General features: G+C 38.8%; 1 protein-coding gene across 1 annotated transcript in view; it reads left to right on the top strand.

The window, feature by feature from the left end:
• Window positions 1–3,580: 3,580 nt before the first annotated feature.
• Window positions 3,581–25,765, top strand: part of atr (ATR serine/threonine kinase) — a 95,564-nt gene continuing 73,379 nt past the window's right edge. Inside the window, exons 1-12 of the mRNA XM_062043255.1 lie at window positions 3,581–3,767; window positions 3,887–3,978; window positions 7,997–8,149; window positions 8,210–9,081; window positions 12,042–12,169; window positions 12,230–12,394; window positions 15,252–15,382; window positions 15,457–15,603; window positions 18,912–19,110; window positions 20,150–20,400; window positions 24,390–24,586; window positions 25,576–25,676. Coding sequence (XP_061899239.1) covers window positions 3,715–3,767; window positions 3,887–3,978; window positions 7,997–8,149; window positions 8,210–9,081; window positions 12,042–12,169; window positions 12,230–12,394; window positions 15,252–15,382; window positions 15,457–15,603; window positions 18,912–19,110; window positions 20,150–20,400; window positions 24,390–24,586; window positions 25,576–25,676 — 2,489 coding nt within the window. The 5' untranslated portion in view covers window positions 3,581–3,714. The remainder of the gene's footprint in view (window positions 3,768–3,886; window positions 3,979–7,996; window positions 8,150–8,209; window positions 9,082–12,041; window positions 12,170–12,229; window positions 12,395–15,251; window positions 15,383–15,456; window positions 15,604–18,911; window positions 19,111–20,149; window positions 20,401–24,389; window positions 24,587–25,575; window positions 25,677–25,765) is intronic.

Genomic DNA, 25,765 nt, shown 5'->3' with positions numbered 1-25,765 from the left:
ATATTATTTTTTTTTTTTATAACTTTATAAAAAGAAGAAAGTTTCTCGTGTGCACTAGATAGTTTCTCGTGCGCAAAAGAAACTTTTTATAAAGTTATAAAAAAAATAAAAACTTTTTTTTTTTAGACATGTATCTGCGCACGAGAAAGTTTCTCCCGCGCACAAGAAACTTTTTACAATGTTATAAAAAAAACATTTTTTTTTTTTTTTTGGACATGTATCTGCGCACGAGAAAGTTTGTCTAAAAAAAAAAAATTCTGAAATGTTCTTTTTTTTTTTTTTATAACTTTAAAAAAAGTTTCTCGCGCGCACAAGAAAGTTTTTATAAAGTTATAAAAAAAAATTAAAAAAAATATTTTTTACATTTTTTTTTTTTAGACATGTATCTAGTGCGCACGAGAAAGTTTCTCTTGCGCACGAGATACGTGTGTAAAAAAAAAAAATTATATATATATATATATTTTTTTATAACTTTATAAAAAGAAGAAAGTTTCTCGTGTGCACCAGATAGCTTCTCGTGTGCACGAGATAGTTTCTCGTGCGCACGAGAAACTTTTTAGTTATAAAAAAAAAAATTTTTTTTTTTTAGACATGTATCTGCGCACGAGAAAGTTTGTCTAAAAAAAAAAAAAAATCTAAACTTTTCTTTTCTTTTTTTTTATAACTTCAAAAAAAGTTTCTCACGTGCACAAGAAAGTTTTTATAAAGTTATAAAAACTAAAAATTTTTTTTTTTTTTTTTTTTTTTTTAGACATGTATCTCGTGCACATGAGAAAGTTTCTCTTACGCACGAAATACATGTCTAAAAAAAAAAAATTATATATATTTTTTTTATAACTTTATAAAAAGTTTCTCGTGTGCACGAGATACATGTCTAAAAAAAATAAAAAATTAATTATAAAAAAATTAATTTCCCCCACGTCCCTTTAGGTACAATCTTTATGTCCTTCAGTGTAAACATGGCGTCAGATAAAACTAATAAATTATTATAACTGTCAGTTCTCCATTGTGTGTTGATGATTATACAGTATTTACATATTGTTTTTAAAATACAACATACACACTATAGTGCCAAAAGTATTTGGCCACCTGCCTTGACTCACATATGAAGTTGAAGTGTCATCCCATTACTAACCCATAGGGTTCAATATGACCTTTTGCAGCTATTACAGCTTCAACTCTTCTGGGAAGGCTGTCCACAAGGTTGCAGAGTGTCTTTATAGTTTATAGTGTTTATTTTGTGGTGTACAGACCTTTGTTCTTCAACTTTGGTTGTTTTTAAAGGGCTTTATAAATAAAGTTGGTACGGTATGGTATGAATTATGATTACTTTTATGATTTTTTTATTTTGCCTTCTTGTACAGTACTTGTCTGTATAGCAACTCAAATTGCCTTCCGTACGAATTGTGCTCTATAAATGAAGTTGCCTTGATTATAAATGATACATAATGATACAAAGGTCAACCTATTGTTACTATAACAATCTACAAGGTTAATATAAATGGCTTCTCTTTCTTCCCCTCCATTCATCTGCTTTATTTTGTATTTCAAGTTGTCATTACATATATTGTATTGTTGCATTTGAACTAGGGATGTCCGATAATGGCTTTTTGCCGATATCCGATATTTCGATATTGTCCAACTCTTTAATTACCGATAACGATATCAACCGATACCGATATATACAGTCGTGGAATTAACACATTATTATGCCTAATTTGGACAACCAGGTATGGTGAAGATAAAGTCCTTTTTTTTTTAATTCATAAAATAAAATAAGATAAATAAATTAAAAACATTTTCTTGAATAAAAAAGAAAGTAAAACAATATAAAAACAGTTACATAGAAACTAGTAATGAATGAAAATGAGTAAAATTAAGTGTTAAAGGTTAGTACTATTAGTGGAGCAGCAGCACGCACAATCATGTGTGCTTACGGACTGTATCCCTTGCAGACTGTATTGATATATATTGATATATAATGTAGGAAGCAGAATATTAATAACAGAAAGAAACAACCCTTTTGTGTGAATGAGCGTAAATGGGGGAGGGAGGTTTTTTGGGTTGGTGCACTAATTGTAAGTGTATATTGTGTTTTTTATGTGGATTTAATCAAAATAAAAAACCGATACTGATAATAAAAAAAACGATACCGATCATTTCCGATATTACATTTTAAAGCATTAATCGGCCGATAATATCGGCAGGCCGATATTATCGGACATCTCTAATTTGAACAATTGTATTGTTGATAAAAGAGGTAATTATTGTTATTATTCATTATCAACAGTGCTATTTCTATTGGTATTTGTATTGCTGTAGTGTAATAATGTTCATTGTCATTTCTGTATTATTATTTATTTCACTAACTGCTTCTTTGCTATCACTTTTACCCAGGGCCGGCCCGTGGCATAGGCCGTATAGGCAAATGCTAAGGGCGCCGTCCATCAGGGGGCGCCACGCCAGTGCCACAAATGTTGGAGGAAAAAAAAAAAAAAAAAAAGTTGGTACTATTGTTTCTAAAAACATAAAATAATCCCACGTTAATTAAAATGCAAAGTAAAGCCTATTTAATAGCAATATTATTTGTTACAACATTACGCCCCCCCCCCCCCCCCGGCACGATCATTTCCGATATTACATTTTGAAGCATTAATCGGCCGATTGGACGTCACCACATAAAAAAATCAACACAAGATGTCAAAACGGCCAAAACTGTCAGGTGCCCAGGGAAGAAAAAAGAGAAAAGAAGAGGAGAAACGAGAAAAAGACAGAGGTAGCAGGGAGGTAACGTTAGCCTACATGAAATTATTTGTCTGTTACAGAATGTGATAGTAACCTGGCTTTTTAGCATTAAGCTAATGTTACATGATTCGGCAATTGCTAATCAATAAATAGCTAGTTCTGTTTTAACGTCGGGTTAATATTGTGGAGGGGGCTAAATTGTTATGGAAAATAATAATGTAACGTTAGGTAATTACAATACTCCCTGGTGTACAGTCATTTGTAAGTCATTCTAGTTAATGCAATATTAAAAAGCACAAATAGAGAACTCTGTAGGATCCCCTTTTTTTGGAATATAGTTGTTAAAGTCATACTGGTTTGATATCTTGTTTTGTGCAGTGCCTTATTTATATTGTATTTTTAATTTATTTTATGCAACTTGTTGACACGTTTTATTTTGTGTTTATGTATGTAAAAAATATTGTATTTCATATATTAAAATCTTGCCGAGGGCGCCAGATTGGTTAGGGCCGGGCCTGCTTTTACCATCATATTTTTACATATCCTATTTGCGGATGTTGTTCTATTGTTGTTGTTGTTATTATTATTATTGTTGTTGTTATTGTTGTGTTTGCTGCTGTTGTTGTCGTCTCTCTTTGTTTGTCCCTCCTTCTATCCCCTCCGGCTGCACCAAATAATTTATATAAATCCATTTAATAAAGTCAAATACAAATAAGGCAACAAGACAAGTATCTACATCAACAATATGATTTTCCTGAGAAGCTGGACAGTAAAAAAAAAAAGAAAAAAAGAAAGATACATCAAATATACCAGTGCGCATGCGCGGCTGCTGTACTTTTCTGACCCTCGTCGGCTTCCTTACCAAAACAGAAACGTCACTTTGGAGCGAAACTTTCTGACAAAAAGTAGGTGCGGGCTGTGCTCTTTCCAAGCCGTCAATGTGAATCCGTAGAAGATTATTCTGCGACCATGGAGGGTCTGGAGATGTCTGCGATGATTCCTGCTTTACAGGAGCTTGCGAGGTAAACTGCGGCTAAGACGGCTATGCTAGCTCAACGTAAACACGTGTTTCTGGAAGAGCGACACGTGGCGAGACATGATTAATTAAAGTGTATATTAAATATTAAATGTGTTGTTTCAGTGCCAGTGCGCGGGAATACGAGCAGGCTGTACAGAAAGCGCGGGAGATTCTGTGTCAGTTTATCGACCGCATCCTGACCGACGTGGATGCCGGTGAGTCGGAATAAACTCTCCCATAACGCGTCTTTATATTTATATATATATTGTATTCATATATACGTTATCAAAATTGTCACCACCAGGTGAGTATTTATCTATTTAGTGGGCATTGTTAAGTCTACCAAGTCGTTTTGCGTCCTCGGCGCCTAATTATGACGTCATCAAATGTTTTTGGTCACACTAGTTATTTCTGTATGTCAATAAGCCACAATTACAGCCTATAACTGTACACATTACTATATATATATATATATATATATATATTTACATACACTTGTAAAGAACATAACGTCATGGCTGTCTTGAGTTTCCTAAATTTAAATCTAATTTTTTTGCGATAGAGCGATTTATTATGGGTCTACTGAAAATGTGAGCAAATGTGCTGGGTCAAAAGTATACATACGGCAATGTTAATATTTGGTAACATAACTTTCCTCCAGAAAGTGTTACCTTTGTCCATGTGATGTCAGATGAAACACAAATCGGCCACAATACCCAGCAATATGTTTGGAGGAGAAAAGGTGAGGCCTTTAATCCCAGGAACACCGTGCCTACCGTCAAGCATGGTGGTGGTAGTATTTAGGGCTGTGAATCTTTGGGTGTCCCACGATTCGATTCAATATCGATTCTTGGGGTCACGATTCGATTATAAATCGATTTTTCTCGATTCAAAAACGATATTTTCCCGATTCAAAAGGATTCTCTATTGATTCAATACATAGATTTCAGCAGTCTGCTGACATGCAAGCAAAGTAGTAAAGCTTTTATAATTGTAAAGGACAATGTTTTATCAACTGATTGCAATAATGTACATTTGTTTGAACTATTAAATGAAGCAAAAATATGACTTATTTTATCTTTGTGAAAATATTGGACACAGTGTGTTGTCAAGCTTATGAGATGCGATGCAAGTGTAAGCCACTGTGACACTATTGTTCTTTTTTTTTATAAATGTCTAATGATAATGTCAATGAGGGATTTTTAATCACTGCTATGTTGAAATTGTAACTAATATTGATACTGATGTTGATAATATTCATTTTTGTTTCACTACTTTTGGTTTGTTCTGTGTGGTGTTTGTGTCTCCTCTCAATTGTTGTGTGTGGTGTTTGTGTCTCCTCTCAATTGCTGTTTATTGCACTTCTGAGTGTTTGCTTTTGGAATTGGATTGCATTGTTATGGTATTGTTGTGTATTGTTTTGTTGGATTGATTAATAAAAATATTTTAAAAAAAATAAAATAATAATAATAATAAAAAAGAAAATCGATTTTTGAAAAATGAGAATCGATACTGAATCGCACAACGTGAGAATGGCGATTTGAATTCGAATCGATTTTTTCCCACACCCCTAGTAGTATTATACTCTCGGCCTGTTTTGCTGCCAATGGAACTGCTGCTTTAAATGGGACAATGAAAAAGGAGGATTAGCTCCAAATTCAAAAATCCAAATTTTAACGTTTTCTAAAAAAAAAATCCTGCTTTTCCCAAAATTCACACATTTTCATGAAATGTCCCATTTGAAATCAATGGGACATTTTTCAAAGTTCCACAATTTTTCATTCGATTCAAACCGTTCCAACTCCAAAATATTCAACATTTTCAAAATGGTGTGCTCTCCTTCACCAATTTTTAAAAAATTACCGGATTTCCAAGAATTCCCAGTTTTCAGGGACATTTTTCCCCATTCAAAATGAATGCGACATTTTTCCAAGTTGCACAATTTCCACATTTTTCAACCCGTTCCAACCATTCCACCTTCAACACATTCCACTCATCCTGGACATTCAAACTATCCTTTTTCCAAGTTCAAAAAAATTCCAGGATTTTCCAGAATTCCATTTTTTGCAAAGCCCTATTCCCACCCTTTTTTCTGGCGACTACTTTTCAACCCACTTCAACCGTCAAATAATTCCTCTTAATCAGGACAAAAAAAACAAAGTTGTTTGTTGAACTGGAAAAATTCCCACAATGGAACTGCTGCTTTAAATGGGACAATGAAAAAGGAGGATTAGCTCCAAATTCAAGTCTTTTAACATTTTCTAAAAAAAACCTGCTTTTCCCAAAATTCACACATTTTCATGAAATGTCCCATTGAAATCAATGGGACATTTTTCAAAGTTCCACAATTTTTCATCCGATTCAAACCGTTCCAATTCCAAAATATTCAACATTTTCAAAATGGTGTGCTCTTCTTCAACAATTAAAAAAAATTCCCGGATTTCCAAAAATTCCCAGTTTTCAGGGACATTTTTCCCCATTCAAAATGAATGCGAAATTTTTCCAAGTTGCACAATTTCCACATTTTTCAAAATTGTGTGCTCTCCTTCAACAATTTAAAAAAAATTCCCGGATTTCCAAGAATTCCCAGTTTTCAGGGACATTTTTCCCCATTCAAAATGAATAGGATATTTTTCCAAGTTGCACAATTTCCACATTTTTCAAAATGGTGTGCTCTCCAACAATTTTTAAAAAATTCCCGGATTTCCAAAAATTCCCAGTTTTCAGGGACATTTTCCCCATTCAAAATGAATGGGACATTTTTCCAAGTTGCACAATTTCCCACATTTTTCAAAATGGTGTGCTCTCCTTCAACAATTTTTAAAAAATTACCGGATTTCCAAGAATTCCCAGGTTTCAGGGACATTTTTCCCCATTCAAAATGAATGCGACATTTTTCCAAGTTGCACAATTTCCACATTTTTCAACCTGTTCCAACCATTCCACCTTCAACACATTCCACTCATCCTGGACATTCAAACTATCCTTTTTCCAAGTTCAAAACAATTCCAGGATTTTCCAGAATTCCATTTTTTGCAAAGCCCTATTTCCACCCTTTTTTCTGGTGACTACTTTTCAACCCACTCCAACTGTCAAATAATTCCTCTTAATCAGGACAAAAAAACCCAAAGTTGTTTGTTGAACTGAAAAAATTCCCACAATGGAAGTGCTGCTTTAAAAGGGACAATGAAAAAGGAGGATTAGCTCCAAATTGTTCAGGACAAGCTAAAATCATCAGCCCGGAGTTTGGGTCTTGTTGGGTGTTCCAACAGGACAATGACCCCAAACACACCTCAAAAGTGGTCAAGGAATGGCTAAATCAGGCTAGAATGAAGGTTTTAGAATGGCCTTCCCAAAGTCCTGACTTAAAGGTGTGGACAATGCTGAAGAAACAAGTCCATGTCAGAAAAGCAACACATTTAGCTGAACTGCAGCAAATTGGTGGTCAAAATATTTTGTGGTGAAAATATTCAGCCTGTTTGGGAATTGTGTGCTCTACTTCAACAATTCTAAAAAAAAAATCCTGGATTTCAGTTCAACTTGGAGCATTCACACGCAATTCCTTCGGGAATTGACTCATCCAGTTACTTTATTGAATTAACAACCCCCTGGCGCTGTTTTGTACTGTTTTTGTACTTGTTTTATTGTCCTTGTTCATAGGTTTGTTTGTAAATGTTTAACTTTATAAATAAAGGTGTGTATATATATAAAAAAAAGCCACAATTCCATTTGTTGTATGCTATATATCAGCTTTTCCAATTATTTGTGCACAACCAACCCTAGTCATACATTAAAAGAGAAAAAACAAGGGTTATTATATTATATATATATATATATATATATATATATATATATATATATATATATATATATATATATATATATATATATATATATATATATATATATATATATATATATAATATATAATTATATAATATATATAATTATATAATATATATAATTAATTAATATATATATTCTATATATATATATATATTTTATATATATATATAATTATATATATATATTATATATAATTAATTAATATATATAATTATTATAATTAATTATATATATAATATATACAATTAATTAATATATATAATTATATAATATATATATATATATTATATATATATATATTTTTATAGTCAAAGATTGTGTATTATGACGGGAGCGCTCTGCTTTGCAAGACAATTGATTTTGTTTGTCATCTGCTTCCTTTATCAGTGTCACTCGGGCTGAACAAGAAGTCGTCGTCAGAGCCCGCCTGTGTCATGCTGCTGGACTTTGTGCAGCACATCATCAAATCATCCTCGCTCATGTTCGCCAACCCCGCCTGCCCGCCTGCAGAGTACCCGCACGCCACCCGGAGCTGCACGGGTAGGAGGACCCCTCCCACGTTGAGACGTGACTTTAATGGTCCACACTTTGTGTCCACAGACTTCAGCAAATGGGTGATGGTGCGTCTGCTGCGCGTGGCGGCGGCCCCCGACTGCGACGTGATCCACAGCCGCGTCGGCGCCGTGCTGCGCTCGCTCATGCACACTCTGAGGGTCCGGGCTCCGTTCATCTTCAGCCGCCTGGCACAGGACCTCGTTCTCCTGGCGCGGGAACTCGGCGCCATCCTGTGCGCACACGTGGCCTCGCTCGCTGGGACTCGCACGCCCAGCCGGTGGCCGGCGGCGCTCGACGCCTTCGCCGTGTCATCGCCGTGCGCCTACCTCACCCCTTCGCCTCTTTTACTGGCCTCGCCGTCGGCCTTAGAGACGCTGGCCGCCGCCACGCTGGGCGTGCTGACAGACGCCGTGAAGGGAGTCGTCTCCCCGGGCGACCTCCGCGTCACCTGGGAGACCGCCTGCTCCATTTTGGCCAACGGCAACATCCGTCTGAGGACGCTCGCCATGGTGATGCTGAGGCAGCAGGTGGAGCTGCGGGGTTTCCCCGAGGCGCAGGGGCACGAGTTCTTCGCCGCCTTCCTCCACTTGCTGGAGACGCACCCAACTACGGCGAGCGTGCAACAACCGTACGACGGCGAGCTGCTCCGCCTGACGCGATGCGTGTTTTGCTCGCCGGGTGACGCTTGCACGCCGTTTGAAGCCGCCCACCTGTCGCAGCTGTTTGAGTGCGTGTGTTCTGTGGGCGAGGCTGGCGCCGCCTCGGGGACGGAAGTCGCCCAGTCGCTGTGTCACCTGTTTGGCTTCACGCTGGCACGCACGGAGGGGTACGGGGACGCCGGGTTGCTGCAGAGACGGCGAGTCGCCGAGGTCTGCGGGATGCTGGCACGCACCGTGGGAGCAGAAAACCAAGCTGAGGTATTATTTGTATTTACAAAAAGCCAAAAGCGGTGAAGTTGTCACGTTGTGTAAATGGTAAATAAAAAGAGAATACAACAAATCCTTTTCAACTTATATTCAATTGAATAGACTGCAAAGACAAGATATTTCACGTTGGAACTGGTAAACTTTTTTATGTTTTGCAAATAATCATGAACTTAGAATTTAATGGCAGCAACACTTTGCAAAAAAGGCATTTTTACCACTGTGTTACATGGCCTTTCCTTTTAACAACACTCAGTAAAGGTTTGGGAAGTGAGGAGACACATTTTTGAAGTGGAATTCGTTCCCATTCTTGCTTGATGTACAGCTTAAGTTGTTCAACGACGTTCACAGTTTCCAAAAACAATTTGAAATGTGGACTCGTCTGACCACAGAACACTTTTCCACTTTGCATCAGTCCATCCTGGATGAGCTCGGGCCCAGCGAAGCCGGCGGCGTTTCTGGGTGTTGTTGATAAATGGCTTTGGCTTTGCATAGTAGAGTTTTAACTTGCACTTACAGATGTAGCGACCAACTGTAGTTACTGGCAGTGGCTTTCCGAAGTGTTCCTGAGCCCATGTGGTGATATCCTTTACACACTGATGTGGGTTTTTGATGCAGTACCACCTGAGGGATCCAAGGCTTACGTGCAGTGATTTCTTCAGATTCTCTGAACCTTTTGATGATATTACGGAGCGTAATTTCTCAAGCGTAGCCGCTTGAGAAATGTTGTTCTTCAACAATTTGCTCAGGCATTTGTTGACAAAGTGGTGACCCTCGCCCCCGTCCTTGTTGGTGAATGACTGAGCATTTCATGGAAGCTGCTTTTATACCCAATCATGGCACCCACCTGTTCCCAATTAGCCTGTTCACCTGTGGGATGTTCCAAATAAGTCTTTGACGAGCATTCCTCAACTTTCTCACTCTTTTTTTGCCACTTGTGCCAGCTTTTTTTAAACATGAGGCAGGCATCAAATTCCAAATGAGCTAATATTTGCAAAAAATAACAAAGTTTCTCAGTGTGAACATGAAATATCTTGTCTTTGCAGTCTATTCAATTGAATATAAGTTGAAAAGGATTTGTTGTATTCTCTTTTTATTTGCCATTTACACAACGTGACAACTTCACTGCTTTTGGCTTTTGTAATAAGTCGCACATTTATCACACTGTTTTCTTGTTGGGAACACTAAACAAAAGTAGATAGTACAAACACCGCGCCGCCATTTAGTACAAGCTGGAATGAGCTTCAAGAGGTAGTTCACAGGTGTGCTTGAAGCTCATGGAGAGAATGCCAAGAGTGTGCAAAGCAGTAATCGGAGCAAAGGGTGGCTATTGTAAAGAAACTAGGATATAAAACATGTTTTCAGTTATTTTTCACCTTTTTTTTTTCTGGTCCGGACCAATATACCAATATAAACAACTTTGCACGCGTGCTTTTGTGGAATCGGCCGTCTCATAACACAAACGCAGGTCATTCTTACTCATATAACGGCGATTAACCCGTTTAGCGGAGCAAACCCTGCTTTTCCTTCCTGACCAACACGGATAACCGGCCTAAGGCGCTGTAGAATCACTAGGAATCACCCAACAATCCTACAGTACATCGTGTCTGGTCAGTCCATATAGTTTCACCAAGGCTTTACCATATGGAGCCCTTAACTCTTATCCATCTATACTGCAGCAAATTTCCAAATTCGTGACATCTTGGCTCAGTTGATCTCCTTTACCGGAGTCACTGAACGATCACCTTATATCAGGCTTTTTACCCGGCTGCAGCTTCCACATAGACATATACGTAGGACCTTCATAGACGTCATAAATTTGTGTGGGCCAAATGTCACACCAGTTAGCAAATCTTGCCTTAAATTTCGCTGTGTCCAACTCCGGCTAACCTAATGTACTTGCAGAAAAAAGCATCCTCTGCCAACAACGACAGAAGATGAAGAGGTTAAAAGAAATTTTTCATCTCACATAGTGTATGCTTTTCTTTCAACACTCCAAACCACCAAAATTCTAATAACAATCCCCTTATGTTAAAAACAAGAAATCACAAGTTTTCAACAAACACACAGACAAATAATCACATATAAAACAACTCAATCCAACCATAATTTACCCCATTCCAGGTTGTTTTTGGAGAACCTGACTAAACCTATCTTTTATCAAAAACAGATTCAGCAATTAGTCTTATCGATCCGGCTCTCTCCAGGCAGAAAATGTTTACACTTTAACCAAACTGCTTACCTTGTGATGCGCGCGTGCAACACACTGTCTGCCTGGAAAAGAGAGCGGGAGCGGCTGTCGACCTGTAGCTTCTGGCCATCCTGTTCGTGACGCCAATTTGTGTAGTGGATTGTCCGAAGCTTAAGCAGGCAACAAAAGTAGTTTAGTACAACAAATTTATTTACCCATTATCAGAAGTGCAGGTTGAATTGAGTTGTCCGTGCAAGCAGACACAAGGTACTCCGGAGCACACAAGACACACACCAGCCAAAATCTCTCTCGAGTCCCGGTCTTCTGCCATTTTTTATATGTCTCTTGTGCGTCACTGTTTTTATCTCGTGCGTCATGATTGTTTTTGTAACGTCCTTGGACTCCCCAATCATACCCAAACAACCAAAACATTCTGTAGACAGGTTGGCACGACTTAATATTCACTTTTGTCCCACACCCGGGGACACAGAATAGAAGAGAAATCAAATGAGCATACATTCTTGACAGACATGAAATATAGGTCAAAGGTCAGAAATTCTACTACAACATAACTCCACATGTGTTCATTCATAGTTTTGATGAGACAATCTACAATGTAAATAGTCATGAACATAAAGAAGAGAAGGTGTGTACTGTACACTCAAGTTATCCTGCCTAACCTGCTATTTGGATCAGTGGGTTCACACTCTGCTTTAAGGAATGTGGTGTGGTGCAACCAGGAAGATTATTTCTTGTCTTGCAGTACGCTGAGGGCTTCCTCCGAGCCGCGCTGAAAGCAGAGGTTGCCATGGTGATGCGGCAGATGGACGAGGTGGAGCCCGTTGCCAAGAAAGTCTGCAAAGTTGCAATTCCGTCATCATCGTCGTCAAAGTGAGTCTAATGGACTTTGTAGTGGAACAAGGTGTGAGTACAGTGGATGTTTGTGTCCAGAAGCGAGGTGGACATGCGTGCTCGCAGTCCGCTCTGGGCCGTGGTCAGCAGCCGCTTGGACGAGCTGTTGGCGCTCTTGAACTCTGACCCCAAGGAACCCGAGTGTGCTCTGCGGGGTCTGGTGCTCTTCCTCCGTCTGGTGACCGTCTGCTTTTCACCCGGCAGGTGAGGCACTACACTGCAAAAATTGAAGTCTAAGTTGGATGACATATCTCAAATAAGGGTGATGTTTGCTTATTTTCTGTCTGATAAGATACTTCTCCTCACTAAGCAGATTTTATGTTAGTGTCTTATACTTGTTTTAAGGGTTTTGGTCCTAAATGATCTCAGTAAGATATTACAGCTTGTTGCTGAGATTTGATGACCTATATTGAGTAAAACATGCTTGAAACTAGAATATCAAGTGTTGCAAAGCTGTGTCATCAACACTCACAAGTATAAAACTACTTTTTTAAAGTCATCATTTCTTTTTTCAAGCATGGAAAAAAAAAATCATGATTTTGACACAATTGTGTCTCATAATTAAAACAGATGACAGCCAAATGGACTTTCCTCTTTTATTTTCAATGAAACAATAGAAAACAAGTACTCAAATAGTAGTACAGTTGGCACAGTACAGCAAACTGACAGTTAATATTTAAACATTTAACATTTCAAACAATTTTGAACAGAAATAGTTCATGCACATTCAGATAAATTCCTCAAAACTACAATTAAAAAGATTTTGGCCGGTGGCCGGGCTGTATATATGCACGCTAATTCAAATCAAATCAAATCAACTTTATTTATAAAGCACATTTAAAATTTACCACAGGGGTAGCCAAAGTGCTGTACAATGGGCAGGTTAAAAATAATACGAGAACCGAACAAACACAACAGAACACAAACAGAACACGATAAAAAATAAATAAATAAAACATAAAAACAGGTTGACAGCAGGTGTATTATGGGGCGCCATTGCAGGATGGATATCACTCAGTGTTAAAAGCCATGGAATAAAAGTATGTTTTTAAGAGAGATTTAAAAACAGGAAGAGAGGAGGCTTGTCTAACACTAAGAGGTAGGTCCTTCCAGAGCTTGGGAGCAGCAGTGGCGAAAGCTCTGTCACCTCTAAGCTTCAGCCTTGTGTCCGGGACCGTCAGTAGCAGCTGATCGGCTGATCTTAGGGATCGGGTGGGGCAGTAAGGCTGAAGGAGGTCGGAGAGATATGTTGGTGAAGGGTTGTTTAGACATTTAAAAACAAATAAAAGGAGTTTAAAATTGATTCTGTAACGCACAGGAAGCCAGTGAAGGGACGCTAATATAGGGGTGATGTGCTCACGTCTGCGGGTCTGTGTTAGCAGACGAGCAGCAGAGTTCTGCACGAGCTGCAGGCGGGCATAATTGACTGAAAGATCACGCACTTGGCGCGATGATGTCATGTTATCCATGGAAAAATGCATTTTTAGACAATATGATTTGCCTGAGCGGCTAGGAGACCCCAAAAGTAACAAGCAGTTGCCTTGTTGCCTTTCCATTAAGAACAATAAATTAGTTTTTAGTATAAGTTTGCTGGTTTCAAGAAATGTAATGCCGAGCGCATATCATTATGTCAAGATAATGGCACTAGCATTTACTTCATTTAAGAATATTTTTCAACATATTGAGCAAAAAAGTCTATCTTTTTTTTCTACCAAGAAAAGTGCACTTGTTATTAGTGAGAATATACTTATTTTAAGTAGGGATGTCCGATAATATCGGACCGCCGAATTTATCGGCCGATAAATGCTTTAAAAAGTAATATCGGAAATTATCGGTATCGGTTTCAAGATTATCGGTATCGGTTTCCAAAAGTAAAATTTGTGACTCTCTAAAACGCCGCTATGTACACGGACGCAGGAAGATGTACAGAGCGCCAATTAATCCTTGAAGGCGCTGCCTTTGCGTACTGGCCCAGTCACATAGTATCTACGCCTTGACACACGCACTAGCGAATGCAAGCATACTTGATCCAAAGCCATACAGGTCACACTGAGGGTGGCCGCATAAACAACTTTAACACTGTTACAAATATGCGCCACACTGTGAAGCCACACCAAACAAGAATGACAAACACATTTCGGGAGAACACCCGCACCGTAACACAACATAAACACAACACAACAGAACAAATACCCAGAATCCCTTGCGGATGCTTGTTTTCATTCAGAAAAATCCACCTCTCACACGTGATGACAAAGAGGAAAAGAATTAGCTTCATCTGTTGCACAAATAGACTAATAGTCTGGACTGAGTGAAGCTGTTTTATTTATGTTTTGTGCCTTTTTTCCCCCTTTAAAGGATGGCTGTGTTATCTACTAGTCTAGACTGAAGCAGTTTTATGAATGTTCATGCACTTTAAAGGATGGCTGTGTTATCTACTAGTCTAGACTGAAGCAGTTTTATGAATGTTCATGCACTTTAAAGGATGGCTGTGTTACAGTGTTTCCCATAGTTGTAGTGGGTGTCAGGATTATTTCAGGGAGAGCATGTCCCAAATTCCAAGCTGCTGTTTTGAGGCATGTTAAAAAAAAAAAAAGCACTTTGTGACTTCAATAATAAAAATGGCAGTGCCATGTTGGCACTTTTTTCCATAACTTGAGTCGATTTATTTTGGAAAACCTTGTTACATTGTTTAATGCATCCAGCGGGGCATCACAACAAAATTAGGCATAATAATGTGTTAATTCCACGACTGTATATATCGGTATCGGTTGATATCGGTAATTAAGAGTTGGACAATATCGGAATATCGGCAAAAAGCCATTATCGGACATCCCTAATTTTAAGGTATTTTTAGGTTCATTGAGGTTAGCTAATTTGACTTGTTTTGGAAAGTCTTGAAAAGCCAAATTTTCTTGCTCTATTGGCAGATAATTTTGCTTAGTTTAAGTAAAATACCCCTCATTTTTGTATTTTTTTTTCTTGTTTTTGAACACTGGCTTTTTGCAGTGCCTTGCTCATCAGCACGCATGTAACCCACACTTTGTCTCCCGTCACTCAGACCTCTCCTTTGGGTGTCAGCTGACAATCTGAGCAGGTCGCTAAGTTGCTGCCAATTAGTGTTGGAGGGCGGGGCTAAGGAAAACTACCAGATGACCATCCGAGTCCTGGACTGTGTCGTCTACCTGACTAGTGAGCCAAACCATAACCATTGTTGTCTTTGGGAAGGCCCGGTGTACCTAATCAAGTGGCCACTTTACGTGCAGGCTATGGTCATGGCGAGGACGGCCTCCAGCGTCAGACGTGCGCGCTTCTGTCGCTCCCGTGGGTGCCGGACCTCAAGTCGTCCTCGGCCTACAAAAGTTCCGGATTCCCCCCCTGGGTGCTGGTCTTGGCGCAGAGGCTCCACTTCTGTGAGTACATGATGGCACTAACTCCATGATACTGTTCTAGGGCCAGTATGTACCGTGTATTAAAATAAGCGATGAAAAGAACACGAAAAAGGGTATTAAATGTGCACAAAAAGTTGGGATTTTTAGATTACAGCAGCATTTATTTCATGAACATCTTTAATACAAACTGTACTGGTTGACTTTCAAGATGTCCTCATTTCAATTCCTTATTACTTCATGTCATACAAGTGTAGCAATATTGATAAAGTCAAACTACTTCAACAAGAGGTTCGGGGGAGCCTGGCTGCCCTGATGGAACCATTGCTGCGGGGTACGTGAGAGATTCCTGGGATGAATGGAGAATCATGTGCCTCTCAGTCCTTTCCATCGAGGACGCGGAAGACATCTACCTATTTGGAACCATGATCGCGGGGCACCTGCTGATTGGGCTGGGCATTGCTCTGGTGTATCGCAAAATTCGTAAGACGATGGCAGCCACTCAAGGAGCCCAAAGGCTGTTCGTCGCAATGGAAGGTTTGGGCAGGGCTGTGGGATCACAGACTGCGGCGATTTCTGAACTGAATCGCAAGATGGATCACATCATGGAGAAGTTTGCTAAGAAGACATCTACCTATTTGGAACCATGATCGCGGGGAACCTGCTGATTGGGCTGGGCATTGCTCTGGCGTATCGCAAAATTCGTAAGACGATGGCAGCCACTCAAGGAGCCCAAAGGCTGTTCGTCGCAACGGAAGGTTTGGGCAGGGCTGTGGGATCACAGACTGCGGCGATTTCTGAACTGAATCGCAAGATGGATCACATCATGGAGAAGTTTGCTAAGAAGACATCTACCTATTTGGAACCATGATCGCGGGGCACCTGCTGATTGGGCTGGGCATTGCTCTGGTGTATCGCAAAATTCGTAAGACGATGGCAGCCACTCAAGGAGCCCAAAGGCTGTTCGTCGCAATGGAAGGTTTGGGCAGGGCTGTGGGATCACAGACAGCGGCGATTTCTGAACTGAATCGCAAGATGGATCACATCATGGAGAAGTTTGCTAAGAAGGAAAATTTAATTGAATTTGAGAAAAACCAGCATGGACAAATAGAGCAAACAAGTCATTGTTTTTTTTTGACTGCTTGCGGAAAACAACATCCTAATCTACGATTTGACTCCCTCCAATGGCCTTGACGCTGTGTTATCAGGAACAGGCTGTTCTGGAAAAACGACCCCCGAGGACACCTCAACGATGGACGCTTTTGACCTCCCTCTCTCAACAACACCTGGAGTCGAACTCTTGCAGATCGGCCTCAGTCCACAAAAACATTACAACATCACACCCAAGATAATTGCACTAGGACTGCAACAACTAATCGATTAAATCGATTAAAATCGATTATTAAAATAGTTGCCGATTAATTTAGTCATTGATTCGTTGGAATAATGCTATGCGCATGCGCAGGTTTTTTTATTTTATTTTTTTATTTTTAAAAAAAAAAAAAAAAAAAAAAAAATTTAATTTTTTTTTTTACTAAACCTTTATTTATAAACTGCAACATTTACAAACAGCTGAGAAACAATAATCAAAATAAGTATGGTGCCAGTATGCTGTTTTTTTTCCCAATAAAATACTGGATAGGATAGAAATGTAGTTTGTCTCTTTTATCCGATTATTAATTGATTAATCGAAGTAATAATCGACAGATTAATCGATGATCAAATTAATCGTTAGTTGCAGCCCTAAATTGCACTCACCCTCCCCCACCCCACGCCTTCACCACCGCTTGTTTGCTCCAACTCCCCCTCCCTCTGTTGCGAGTTTGTCGTGATTAAATGTAACGTGTTTATGTGTGCATTGCAAATGAGGTTTTTTTCCCTTGGACTCAGTCTGGACCCCCGCCCGTGGGTCCAGCCTTTGACTGATATTTTTTTTACTCTTCCCCCCCTTTCCCAATATCACCTTTTTCCCACCTTTTTTTAAGGAGCGCCGTAAAAATGGCTGATCCGTTGGCGGTCCCGTCTTGTCTCCCTGTAACGCAGGGGTCACCAACCTTTTTGAAAGCAAGAGCTACTTCTTGGGTAGTGATTAATGCGAAGGGCTACCAGTTTGATACACACTTCAATAAATTGCCAGAAATAGCCAATTTGCTCAATTTACCTTTAACTCTATGTTATTATTAATAATTAATGATATTTACCCTTAATTGAACGGTTTAAAAGAGGAGGAAACACGAAAAAAATGACAATTCAATTTTGAAACATAGTTTGTCTTCAATTTCGACTCTTTAAAATTCAAAATTCAACCGAAAAAAAGAAGAGAAAAACTTTTAAAAATATTTTATGGAACATCATTAGTAATTTTTCCTGATTAAGATTAATTTTACAATTTTAAAGACATGTTTTAAATAGGTTAAAATCCAATCTACACTTTGTTAGAGTATATAGCAAATTTGACCAAGCTATATTTCTAACAAAGACTAATGACTATTTTTTCTAGATTTTCCAGAACAACATTTTTTTTTAAAATTCAAAAGACTTTGAAATAAGATTTAAATTTGATTCTACAGATTTTCTGGATTGGCCAGAATAATTTTTTTGAATTTTAATCATAATAAGTTTGAAGAAATATTTCACGAATATTCTTTGTCGGAAAAATAGAAGCTAAAATGAAGAATTAAATTAAAATCTATTTATTATTCTTTACAATAAAAAATACTTGAACATTGATTTCAATTGTCAGGAAATAAGAGGAAGGAATTCAAAAGGTAAAAAGGTATATGTGTTTAAAAATCCTAAAATCATTTTTAAGGTTTTATTTTTTCCCTAAAATTGTCTTTCTGAAAGTTATAAGAAGCAAAGTAAAAAAATGAATGAATTTATTTAAACAAGTGAAGACCAAGTCTTTAAAATATTTTCTTGGATTTTCAAATTCTATTTGAGTTTTGTCTCTCTTAGAATTAAAAATGTCGGGCAAAGCGAGACCAGCTTGCTAGTAAATAAATACAATTTAAAAAATAGATGCAGCTCACTGGTAAGTGCTGCTATTTGAGCTATTTTTAGAACAAGCCGGCGGGCGACTCATCTGGTCCTTACGGGCTACCTGGTGCCCGCGGGCACCGCGTTGGTGACCCCTGCTGTAACGTATGTCTGCTCTTAGTGGGACTGTGCCGAAAATTTACTTTTCAGTTCTTATGTGTCTTGTACATGTTAAGAATTGACAATGAATCATCTTGAATCTTGAATCTTCACTTCCTGTTCTATGGTTATCATCACACTCTTCCTCTTTGCAGTACTGATATCAAACAAAGTCTAACCGCTTTGTTTTCCAGCCAGCGAGGTGCAGACGCAGTGTGTCACGCTCCTGGCCCGCCTACGTCCCGCCGCCTGCCAAGCTTGGCGAGCCTGCGTCTTTTCGGCCGCGCTGCAGGGCCGAGATGAGGCGGTGAGAGCGGCGGCGGTCAGAGCCTTCCCTCTCCTGCTTCACCACCTGGGGAAGGCCCACCTGGACCTGATGGCCAGTACTCTACAGTAGGTTTTGTGTGTGCTGGGGGACCAGGACTCTGTAGTCCAGGGGTGTCCAAAGTGCGGCCCGCAGGTAATTTTTTAGAGGCCCCACGGCACATTCTAAAAATAAGATGGAAAAAAAATAAAAAACATAAAAAGTGGTATAAAAGAGCAAACGGGTGAAATGTAACAAGAAAATGTTGCATTATTTACTCTAATAACACAAAGCTGCCATGCAGGCTGTTTCTTTCTTAAAAAAAAAAAAAAGAATCAAAATCAATGTCGTTATGAATTATTGACCTATTTACTTCACATTAAATATTCCACTTTTTGGGGGGAAAATGTTGCATATTTTTTGGTTGCCATTTAAAAAACAACGTTTTTTAAAAGAAGGGCCTAAAACGAACAAACAAAAAACAAAAACAACAATAAAACTGATAATTGACGGATAGATCTGAAGTTGATCTTGAGACTATTGTGGTAAAAGTTTAAAAAAATGTTGGATTTATTTTTTTAACTTCACTGAGCAGTACTCTTTTGGATCCCCAATAATTTTAGTGGGACTTTTTTTTTTTTAAGTGTCATTGCTCAAAAAAATAATGAATTAAAATCAGTTATTGACCTTTTTAAGACTCCAATTTTTATATAATCTCAAACATTCCACTTTAAAATTTTATTGGGGGAAAATATTGCATATTTTGTGTTTTTTTCCATAAAAAAACAAGGTTTTCCTTGACAAAAATGGCATACAACTTAAATCTTTAAAAGCGTTATATTGACAGATAGACCTAATGTTGATCTAGAGATTTAAACCTTGAATAATAATACTAAATAATGACACATTTGTAATATTCTTTTTGACCAAAACCTTTTGGGGTCCCCGGGATCAAGTCTGAGTGGAGGCCTAAATGTATCTTTTTTATACATATATTTTATTGGTTTTTAAAATAAAAAATATCAAAATGGCCCCCGCTTGCTTTGATTTTTCAGTGTGCGGCCCTCAGTGGAAAAAGTTTGGACACCCCCGCTGTAGTCCCGACACACCTGTGCTGTCTGTCCACAGTCCCAGCTTGGAGGACACGTCCGAGGAGGTGAAAAGGGAACTTGGCAGGATCGTGGGTCAGCTGAGCTGCATCCAGTCCGGACTCTCGCTGCTCGCCGACGTCCAATCAGCTGGTCCGGAAGAGCTGGTCTGCGTGCGCCTGGCTCTGGCAGAAGAGCATGCTGGGAATGCTCTCCCATCTTTGAAGGCGTCGTTTGTCAAGCCCTTTCTTCCTCTGCTCCAGCCACAAGCTGCAAGTAGTGTGAAAACAGGTGTGTGACCCTACTAATCAATATATGCTTCTAATTAGATATCATCGGCGCTGATATTTGGCATTTTGACTTGTATCGGCCTCTTTTGTCTGTATAGGTCAGGGGTCCCCAAACGTTTGGACCCGTGGGCCGCATTGGGTTAACAAAAATTTGGCCAGGGGCCGGGATATATATAGTGGTGGTCAAAAGTGTACATACACGTGTAAAGGACATCATGTCATGGCTGTCTTGACTTTGCAATCATTTCTACAACTCTTATTTTGTGGTGATGTAGTGATTGGAGCACATACTTGTTGGTCACAAAGAATTTTGCTTCTTTTATGAATTTATTATGGGTCTACTGAAAATGTGACTAATCAAAAGTATACATACAGCAATGTTAATATTTGCTTACATGTCCCTTGGCAAGTTTACCTGCAATAAGGCGCTTTTGGTAGCCATCCACAAGCTTCTGCTTGACCACTTGACCACAAAATTGCTGCAGTTTAGCTAAATGTGTTGCTTTTCTGACATGGACTTGTTTCTTCGGCATTGTCCACACCTTTAAGTCAGGACTTTGGGAAGGCCGTTCCAAAACCTTCATTCTAGCCTGATTTAGCCATTCCTTGACCACTTTTGAGGTGTGTTTGGGGTCATTGTCCTGTTGGAACACCCAACAAGACCCAACCTCCGGGCTGATGATTTTAGCTTGTCCTGAAGAATGGGGGGGTAATCCTCCTTTTTCATTGTCCCATTTACTCTCTGTAAAGCAGCAGTTCCATTGGCAGCAAAACAGCCCCAGAGCATAATACTACCACCACCATTCTTTGCGGTAGGAATGGTGTTCCTGGGATTAAAGGCCTCACCTTTTCTCCTCCAAACATATTGCTGGGTATTTTCGCCAAACAGCTCCATTTTTGTTTCATCTGACCACAGAACTTTCCTCCAGAAGGTCTTATCTTTGTCCATGTGATCAGCAGCAAACTTTAGACGAGCCTTAAGGTGTGGCTTCTGGAGCAAGAGCTTCCTTCTTGCATGGTAGCCTCTCAGACTGTGGACACTGGCACCTGTGTTCCAGCAGCTTCCAATCCATTGCAGACCTGCTTTTTGCTGGTTCTCGGTTGACTCTTGATCATCCTGACCAATTTTCTCTCAGCAGCAGGTGATAGCTTGCGTTTTCTTCCTGATCGTGGCAGTGACAAAACTGTGCCATGCACTTTATACTTACGAACAACGGTCTGCAAAGATGCTCTTGGGACCTTAAGCTGCCTTGAAATGGCTCCAAGTGACTTTCCTGACTTGTTCAAGTCAATGATTCGTTTTTTTTCAGATCTGTGCTGAGTTCCTTTGACGTTCCCATTGTGGCGTTTGTAAGCGAGTCTTAATGACCGCATCACATGAGCCCAGAGAAGTCAACAGGTGTCGTCAATCATAATCACTCACATGAAGTTAAGAGGCCGTGAAGCTCATTTGATTTGATTGTAGCTTTTCTACATCACTAACATTGATCATGTATGTTGCTGTATGTATACTTTTGACCCAGCACATTTTCAGTAGACCATAATAAATTCATAACCAATAAATGAAGCAAACTTCATGAATGTGTTTTGTGACCAACAAGTATGTGCTCCAATCACACACAAAAAAATAAGAGTTGTAGAAATGATTTTAAACTCATGACAGCCATGACATGATGTTCTTTACACGTGTATGTACACCTTTGACCATGACTGTATATGTATATATATATATATATATATATATATATATTTATATATGTCGTCGATGGGAAAATGCATTTTTAGACAATATGATTTGCTTGAGCGGCTAGGAGACCCCGAGAGTAACAAGCAGTAGAAAATGTATTGATGGATGGGCTAGCACAGGGGTCACCAACGCGGTGCCCGCGGGCACCAGGTAGCCCGTAAGGACCAGATGAGTAGCCCGCTGGCCTGTTCTAAAAATAGCTCAAATAGCAGCACTTACCAGTGAGCTGCCTCTATTTTTTAAATTGTATTTATCTACTAGCAAGCTGGTCTCGCTTTGCCCGACATTTTTAATTCTAAGAGAGACAAAACTCAAATAGAATTTGAAAATCCAAGAAAATATTTTAAAGACTTGGTCTTCACTTGTTTAAATAAATTCATACATTTTTTTTACTTTGCTTCTTATAACTTTCAGAAAGACAATTTTAGAGAAAAAATACAACCTTAAAAATGATTTTAGGATTTTTAAACACATATACCTTTTTACCTTTTGAATTCCTTCCTCTTCTTTCCTGACAATTTAAATCAATGTTCAAGTAAATTTATTTTTTTTATTGTAAAGAATAATAAATCAATTTTAATTTAATTCTTCATTTTAGCTTCTGTTTTTTCGACGAAGAATATTTGTGAAATATTTCTTCAAACTTATTATGATTAAAATTCAAAAAAATTATTCTGGCAAATCTAGAAAATCTGTAGAATCAAATTTAAATCTTATTTCAAAGTCTTTTGAATTTCTTTTAAAATTTTTGTTCTGGAAAATCTAGAAGAAATAATGATTTGTCTTTGTTAGAAATATAGCTTGGTCCAATTTGTTATATATTCTAACAAAGTGCAGATTGGATTTTAACCTATTTAAAACATGTCATCCAAATTCTAAAATTAACCTTAATCAGGAAAAATTACTAGTTTTTTTTTTCTCTTCTTTTTTTCGGTTGAATTTTGAATTTTAAAGAGTCGAAATTGAAGACAAACTATGTTTCAAAATTTAATTGTCATTTTTTTCGTGTTTTCTCCTCTTTTAAACCGTTCAATTAAGGGTAAATATCATTAATCATTAATAATAACATAGAGTTAAAGGTAAATTGAGCAAATTGGCTATTTCTGGCAATTTATTTAAGTGTGTATCAAACTGGTAGCCCTTCGCGTTAATCACTACCCAAGAAGTAGCTCTTGCTTTCAAAAAGGTTGGTGACCCCTGGGCTAGAAAGAACAGATTAAAAAACTCAGTATTTTTCGGAGTATAAGTCGCTCCGGAGTATAAGTCGCACCGGCCGAAAATGCATATTAAAGAAGGAAAAAAACATTTATAAGTCGCACTGGAGTATAAGTGGAATTATTTGGGGAAATGTATTTGATAAAAGCCAACACCAAGAATAGACATTTGAAAGGCAATTTAAAATAAATAAAGAATAGTGAACAACTACAAATTGCGACTTATAGTCCGAAAAATACGGTAATTAAAAAAAATAAACATTTTTTTACTCGGGACTACCTGCAGGCCGGATTTTGGACGCTGGCGGGCCGTAGTTTGGGGACCCCTGGTATATGTCTCCAAATAGTTACTCATTTTAAAGACTGTACTCCATCCATCCACGCATTTTCTACCGATGATCCCTTTTTGTGGTCTGCAGAGTACACCCTGGACACGTTAAAGAAGGAACTCATTACACAAGTTTGAAAAATCCCCTCCTCTTTGCGGTTTAGCCGAATAAACCCCCCGCTAGAATCGCAGCATGTCGTTGATTTCCATGTAAGAAGCGTCGTAGAATTTCTGACCTTTTGACCTATATTTCTTGTCTATTAAGAATGTCCGCTCATTTTCAATTCTCTTCTATTTTGTGCCATTGAATGGGACCAGTTGTGGGACAAAGGTGAATATGGAGTTATGCCAACCTGTCTACAGAATGTTTAGATTTTCCAAATATGACTAAGAGATACGAGGTTGTTTTGGAACAGACAAACCAAAACAAAACAATCATGACGCACTAGATAAAAAACAGTGACGCACAAAAGACATATAAAAAATGGCAGAAGACCGGGACTAGGAAGTGATTTTGGCTTGTGTGTGTCTTGTTGGCTCCGGAGTAACATGTGGTCTGTCTGCACGGCCAACTCACTTTCAACCCGCACTTCTGATAATGGGTAAATAAAATTGTTGTACTAAACTACTTTTGTTGCCTGCTTAAGCTTCGGACAATCCACTACAGAAGTTCATGACTTTATTTTCTTTGACGTACTCAGCGTTCCTGAAAGCGTTGCCGCACCTCTGCCAGCACGTCAGTCTGGCCGGCGACGACCGCGACAGCCGGAGTTTCCTGTGCGCCCTGATGGACCTCATGGAGGACCCCGACGCGGGGGTCAGAACCGGTCTCGGCCAGTCGGTGCGTTTCCTGCTCACCGAGCCCACGCAGAGCTCCGACGACGGCTCCGTGAGTGAGGTAAGAGCGGAAAGTATTTGTTTATAAACTATATTTTCTGCTGGATCTACTTTTTATTTCATGCTGCCCTTTTTCTTGCTGCAGCTGTTACATATACTGTAATATTGTGCATGGTAATTGGTAATAATATATCAGTATATATTATATACTGTATATATAATACATACTTGCCAACCTTGAGACCTCCGATTCCGGGAGGTGGGGTGGGGAGTGGTCGGGGGTGGGACGGGGCGGGGGGCGTGGTTACGAGGGGAGGAGTATATTTACAGCTAGAATTCACCAACTTGAGTATTTCATATATATTTCATATATATATATGTATGAAATACTTTACTTTCAGTGAATTCTAGCTATATATATATATATATATATATATATATATATATATATATATATATATATATATATATATATATATATATATATATATATATATATATATATATATATATTTTAAATGTATTTTATTATACATATAAATAAAAGAAATACCTGAATTTCAGTGTTCCGGAGGCTATCCAGTAGATGGCAGTATTGTCCTGTTTAAGAGTGTCACGACATTGCTGTTTACGGCAGAGGAACCGCTTTACGGTAGACGAAAACGTGACTGCTGTTGTTGGGAGGACGTTAATGAAACTGCCTAACAATAAACCCACATAAGAAACCAAGAACTCGCCCTCCATCATTCTACAGTTATAACGTGATTGGGCAGGCACGCTGTTTATATTGTGGGAAAGCAGACGTGAAAACAGGCTGTCCGCATTGAGCTGGAGGGGGCGTGGCCTCCAGCTCCGGCTGAATTCCGGGAGGGTTGGCAAGTATGATATAATATGTAAATATTACATATGTATCTTTTCGTGCCCGTGTGTGCATTATCCTTTCCATCCTTTGTAACTGAAGCTACTGTGTGGAACAATTTTCCCTTGTGGCTCATTGAAGTATTTACAGTGTTCTTTTTTCTTCTTTGACCACACACGCGCGTGTTCCAGCTGCTGGTCGCTCGTCTCAAAGATGCCTTCAACAACTCAAAGGTGAAGAAAGACGACCACCTGCGGCACACTCTCATCCTCACCACTGGGGAGATCGGCAGGTAACAAATACATGTTTGCACCTCTGGGCCGTGGTGAGTGACAGGCTGGAGCAGTCTGTTGGATGTAAACAAAAAAAAAAATCGGTCAG

Source organism: Entelurus aequoreus, linkage group LG03 (genome assembly GCF_033978785.1).
Source record: "Entelurus aequoreus isolate RoL-2023_Sb linkage group LG03, RoL_Eaeq_v1.1, whole genome shotgun sequence".
Classification (NCBI taxonomy): domain Eukaryota; kingdom Metazoa; phylum Chordata; class Actinopteri; order Syngnathiformes; family Syngnathidae; genus Entelurus; species Entelurus aequoreus.
Note: the sequence above shows the minus strand (reverse complement) of the source record. Positions and strands in the feature narration are given on the sequence as shown.